This window comes from Nicotiana attenuata, unplaced genomic scaffold, assembly GCF_001879085.1.
Source record: "Nicotiana attenuata strain UT unplaced genomic scaffold, NIATTr2, whole genome shotgun sequence".
NCBI lineage: Eukaryota > Viridiplantae > Streptophyta > Magnoliopsida > Solanales > Solanaceae > Nicotiana > Nicotiana attenuata.
In genome coordinates this window covers 58,454-64,749 of record NW_017671243.1, presented here as the reverse complement: position 1 = coordinate 64,749, position 6,296 = coordinate 58,454, and the positions used below count along the sequence as shown (strand labels likewise).

Here is a 6,296-nt window from a genome sequence, read left to right as displayed (position 1 = left end):
TGTTTAGTATCAAACTCGATGAAGTAAATTGAAATGCCTAAACTCATTATTTGGTTGATAGCTTCCTTACCAGATGAGATCATCATTATATTGTCAAGACAGATTAAAAAGAAAGAATTTGGGGTTGGTGTTAAACTACCCTTCCAACTTTCATCTATTCTCAACCACTCAAACCTAAATAACATTAGTCCATAACATAACTCAAATCATAAGCTATTTCGACTCATTTTCACCTGCATGTAATATATAGTGTGTATATATGTGTGTGTGAATATGTATATATGTCCCCTTTCTCATCATTCTTCTCATATTCCAAATATGGCAAAGATTCTTCTATTTTTTGTAATTTTGATTCTAAGTCTTATTTGTTCAAGTTCAGCTACTAACTACATTGTGGGTGATAGTTCTGGCTGGGATATTAGTACTGATCTTGATACATGGTTAGTAGGAAAAAGATTCAATGTTGGTGATGTTCTTTGTAAGTATCCTCATATACTATTTCAACATGAACTTAAATTATAGACTGACAATTTTTATACTATCAGCACAATTTAACCAACCATAGCATATTAATACTCTACTTCCTATGTTACGAGAGTTACTTGTCGTACTACACAAAACATAAAGGGCAAAATACAAGATTTGCCGGTCGATCAAAACTAGTTACATTTGCTAGCTAAACAGTCTATATATATATATATATATATATAGTCAGACCTCTATATAACAAACATTCACTATATATAAAAGCCAAGTTTTTCTTGAACCCAATTTTTATATTATGTTATAATATATGCTTTCTATAAGCACTTCACTATAGCAGCCAAAATATATCGGAACAAACGAGGTTGTTATAAAGAAGTTTGAAGGTATACAAAAAATATGTCGGCTATTATTGTTGGGAGCGACTAAAAATATACATTTCTCAAAAGCATAAACTGATGATCAATATTTTTGTTTAATCTTAGTTTTATCGATTTTTCCCTTTTTGCAGTGTTTCAATATTCGTCGTTCCATAGTGTGTCTGAGGTAACGAAGGAGAATTTCGAGGGATGCAACACGAGCAACGTGCTAGATTCGAGTAAAAATGGGAACACAACCTTGCCATTGACAAAACCAGGGGACAGATATTTTGTTTGTGGGAATAGGTTACATTGTCTTGGAGGAATGAAACTTCATGTAAATGTAGACAATGATATTGCAACATCAGCAGCAGAAGCAGAGGCAGGGGCCTCTTTTCCTTCTTCTAAGAGCAATAATCCTTCAGTTGTTCCTAGTTTTGCATTGTCCAATCATGTTGGATTGGATTCTCTAGTTATTGTAACTCTTGGCCTTTTGTCCTTGGCTTTTGCACTAGTGTAAACTTGAGGATTTTCACATGTTGAAGGTGTATTATGATGCCTTCAGCAGCAGGTACAGGCACACTCACTATATAGTTGGAAACTTTTTAAAAATATAGAATTTAATCTTTATGGGTACAATTGAACTTGTAGCTTTAGTGCTACATTTTCCCCTGGCTACGCGTCCAATGTGTTACTTTACACTCGCGAAAGTTTTTATTTTGTGCCTCACACAATTGACGCTAGTTGTGTGAGGCCTCTTTTTTGTCTCACAACTGTGTGGTCCCAGAATTTTGTGGACCCAAATATGTAAGATATGGGTCCACAAATGTGTGAAATAAAAAGAGGCCTCACACAACTAATGTCAGTTGCGTGAGGCACACCATAAAATCACTCCTACACTCGCTGATTTAAAATCATGGATTTGCCTCTGTTTTTACTTTACTAAATTGGAGATGATTGTTAGTAAATTGTGTTCGAAAATAATTTCTCCAAAAATAAAACAAAAACAAAAGTTTCAAGCCCAACAAAAAATTGTTTTCCTTAAGGAATTTAATCCCCTCACTGTTGCCCAACGTTATTGGATTAATTCCTCCCAAAATAGAAGGTGCCAAGATACTTGTTTGTTTGAGAAGGTGCCTATTCGCCAGATATTAAATTTCTGTTAGGCGCGAATCGAAGCCAAAACCAAGCGAGCGACGACGACGGCGCGAGGCCCCACTTCTTCTCAACACACTTCTCTATATAAGCACTAAGATTTTCTTTCCATTTTCTGACGAGGGACAAAGTGCATTAGTAAAAGGAATACTTCAAACTTTCCATTTTCCTCCATATCTTTTCCCTCCATTTCCCATTCACACCAACAATGATTTCATTCCATGGTTATTAATCTTCTTTTTCTTGTTTCCCTTCTTCTCCAAATGTGAGAGACATTAAACAAACTTCAGACACTTCACACGCAAGCACGATACACAGTCAAAAAATTTATGTGATGTTTTCACTCCCTGTGCTGCCCATAATGCAGAAAATGTTGTTGATCAGTTATGTATAAAGAGCCAAAATAGAAACCAAAAGAATTAAAAAAAAGTAGAGAAATAGAAAAGGGTAAAGTTTAGTCCCACATGCATACACATCTATTTTTAGGTAAAGCAAGTGAACTGGTGACCAAATCTAACTATATCAATCAAAGTGAGCAAATATGTTGATACACCTAAAGTCATCTCTGCTTTTACCGGCCAATTAAGAATTGCTGGGTTTGATTCTTTTACTTTTTTTTCTTCTGTTTCTCTTTTGGAGGTACGTAGTTCTACGTGTTTGCTTCCACTACATATTTTTTTATGGGCAAAATACATAAGTGGTCCCTCCAAGTTGTCCACAACGGTCATTTGAACACCTCAACAAACCTATTTATCAAGTAGACACTTCAAGCGTCTGTTAAGTAAATCAAATAGACACCCCGGTACAACATACCAGATGCGTGAGCTACACTTGCCAAATGAGTCAATCAATGAACGACACGTGTAATTTGTAATTAAAACTTAACACAAATTAACCAAAAAAAAACAAAATAAATTTAAAATGAAAAAAACCCTTCTCCAGGGGGTGTGAAAATTAAGTGGGGTCCGCATTATTTTAGTAAAAGAAAAAAGAAAAAACCTAATTTTAGATTGGCAACTCGCGTCCCAGAGAGTGGATTTCACGCAATGGGGGCTGACATTGTCACGACCCAAACCGAAGGGCCGCGACGGGCACCCGGTGCCTTACTCAACCGAGTACCAACGTAACATATCTTTTTTATCATACTATCATGGGTAAGAGCTAGAAAACCCTTCATGAGATAACAAGAATAAAACATAAGGGATTGCTTAACGTATGATGACCCAGCATGATATACAAACTTATACATGTGACATACGGGCCTATAAGGCCGACATGACCATTTGTAAACTCAAAACATAAGCCGAAAAGGCCATACAAGTATCCATACACCTGACATCTGTCTACAAGCCTCTAAGAGTACCTAATATCATAAAGGTCGGGACAGGGCCCCGCCATACCAATCAATACATATCCAAAGCATACTGACCAAATAGGCAACTCCGGAGCAAGTGGAGTACACCAACACCTTCGCTGAGCTGATAGCCTACTAGGAGGAATGTCAACCTGTCTATCGGGACCTGCGGGCATGAAACGCAGCGTCCCCAGGCAAAAGGGACGTCAGTACGAATAAAGTACCGAGTATGTAAGGCAGGAAAGCATAAATAAGAACAGTAATGTAAAGAGAGATAGAGGAGATATAACCTGTAACATCTGAGTGCCTCTGGGGGCTACTGACATGAAATGCATAATACATATATATACATAAACTTTTAAAAACATACGCCTCTGTGGGCATCATCATACCCGGCCTCAAAGAGGACTCGGTAAAAACGTACCCGGCCACGTGGAGCTCGGTAAACCCAACTGATCAGTGGTTGCACAATAGGTGCCATACCCGGCCGACTATAGCGCGTCTCGGTAGAGTAAAATAGATACATATATAATGCATGCTGGACTCATGGAGTCACGTTCTAAACCTTTTTGGAGTGACATAAGGTCATTGCACCATCGATTAACATCATGGACATCATACCATCAATATGAACTTCACTAGGACTCAAGGATCATACATACTTTCTTGGAATAACTTTGTAAGGAAAGAACAACATGGACAACCTTAGTTGCTAGGAGTAGATTCATTATGAAATAGCGTATCGTTTACGTTCGTTTCACTATAGATCATGCCAAAAGAATGAAGGGAGAGCCTTAACATACCTTGTAGATTCTTCCCAACCTCAAGCTATGCAATTTCACGGCTCCTTAGTCTACAATAAGAGAAATGACACTCTCATTATCGTTTAAGCGTCGTAACTATTATGTATCGACCACAACCTATTTTACAATACAACGGACAGCACCTCCCCTATATATATGACTTCACACTAGTCAAAACAATCACAAAAGCCCAACATACCCCTATCACTTCATACACAACACGATAACCATAATTGTGTCAAACAATCCGAAAATGTTATGACGAACGACCAACAAACAACCTTGCCATTATGTGGTGTTTCTCCACACCCTTCCTCCTCTCAACTCCATAAAAATAGTAGTAAAAGAGACAACCCAATACCAACACGGAACAGCCCAAAAACAGTCCCACAAGTTCATCAACTCAAACATAATTTTTCGGTTTACTTAAACACGTTTCGACTTGTCTTTTCTTTCAAATTGAGAAATACAACCGAAAGTACATCATTACACCTCTTGTCCAATAAACCAGCCATGAATATAACTTAAAAATAAGTTCACAACCAGCCAACCATTGCACAAGATCAAACAACATACCATTCTTCCGAAACTAGCTAGGTCTATTCTTTACGATCGAGTTACAACTCGCAAACGCATAGATAATGGAAGGAGAAGCATAAACTTACCTTGTACTGAGTATCACCCACGAAACCTGGTCCTTTTTCATCAAAAATAAGTTCCTCAACACGGATACAAGAAGGAGAAAGAGAAACTAGCATGCTGTCCGGACTTTTCAGCACTAGAATTGCGTCGTAACACCCGGAATACCCTAGGGTTTGTGTGGGATTTTGGGGGAGGAGTTGCAGGGGTTCAATTAGGTTTTCTTGGTCTGAAATACAGGTGAAATAACTCAGTTTGTATTCCCTTAAAAGACCCCTCTTGGCCGATTTTGGGGCTTTTAATTAAGTCCTCTCATTTTGGCAAGTAGGTGATGCACCTACTTGTCACCTACCAGTCTGCGCTGTCTCGCTAAAATGCAAATATCTCTCTACTCCAATATCGTATCGACAAACGGTTTAATGCGTTGGAAACTAGACTCGTAGATCTTCAATTTGATATGTAGATCATACATTGATTCCAAGTATATTGGGAGAAAAGTGCATCTACATTTGACCTAAATTTCAGTATATTATAAATGGAACTTGTGATGACCTTTTCCAACTTTTGTTCCACAACTCGCTTGACTTCAAAACATAACACCAACTATCGTACGACTAAAATAACTCATAATATAATCTCCTTATAATGTTAATAACCCTAGTATCACCCCAAAAGTACATGGTAAAATATTCCAACTTGTCGACTTTCGACGAAACTTATTTTCTTCAATTCGTTTAGCTTCTAAGCCTTCAAACCCTCTTGCTACTTGGTACTAATGATCTTAAATATTTATAACCTCCACATTAACATGATGAACTAACTTTGTAAACTTTTAAAAGATGATTCCCTTTCTGAGCTCACATTAATTGACTTATGATGTACTCTTACATACGAAAACACGGGGTGTAACAGACATTGCCGGGTGTTTAGTTGATTTCTTTTGTGTATAAATAAAGGGTCTAATTGAAAATAGGCTCACTTGAGGTGTTCAGCTGGTCGTTGATGACAACTTGAAGGGGTCGTTTATGTATTTCGCCTAAGTTTAATTATGAGAATTTTACTCTAATATCCGATATCCCAACCTCACTAGCCCACTAATTTAGATTCGCACCAAAATAGCCCCACTAAAAGGGTAAAACACTCCCTACTAAAGAAGTGATCTATTCTTAGGGCTTGAACCCGGAAGCGCTAGTTAAGGGTGGTTAACCATTCCAGCACACCACTTGGTGATTGGTTCCTATATCACTCAGTCACATTGTTTGTTTCACCTTTTCTACTATTACTATGTAGCCAGAATTCTGCTTCTTATATCCCTTCTGGTATTAAGTAACTTAATGATAGAAGAAACCAAAAGAAATTCAGATGATATATCTGGAAAGACGGTATCATCAACTTATATGATTTCATTTTCGTAAAGTAAATACATATCAAAGGGAAGTTTCACTCATATATCATGGTATAAACACATGAACCGGAAGCTCTCAGTGGCATCACAACCTATGC

General features: G+C 37.5%; 1 protein-coding gene across 1 annotated transcript; it reads left to right on the top strand.

The window, feature by feature from the left end:
• Positions 1 to 225: 225 nt before the first annotated feature.
• LOC109206992 (mavicyanin-like) lies at positions 226 to 1,498 on the top strand. Its single transcript, XM_019369868.1, has 2 exons — positions 226 to 478; positions 995 to 1,498. Exons 1-2 carry the CDS (start codon positions 274 to 276, stop codon positions 1,360 to 1,362), a joined length of 573 nt encoding a protein of 190 aa, XP_019225413.1. The 5' UTR covers positions 226 to 273; the 3' UTR covers positions 1,363 to 1,498.
• The last annotated feature ends 4,798 nt before the right edge of the window (positions 1,499 to 6,296 follow it).

Bases quoted from the DNA above. Each gene is read 5' to 3' on its own strand.
- LOC109206992 (XM_019369868.1), top strand. From the start codon at position 274: ATGTATATATGTCCCCTTTCTCATCATTCTTCTCATATTCCAAATATG. The intron at 479-994 runs GTAAGTATCCTC...CCCTTTTTGCAG, and splicing joins CAATGTTGGTGATGTTCTTT to TGTTTCAATATTCGTCGTTC.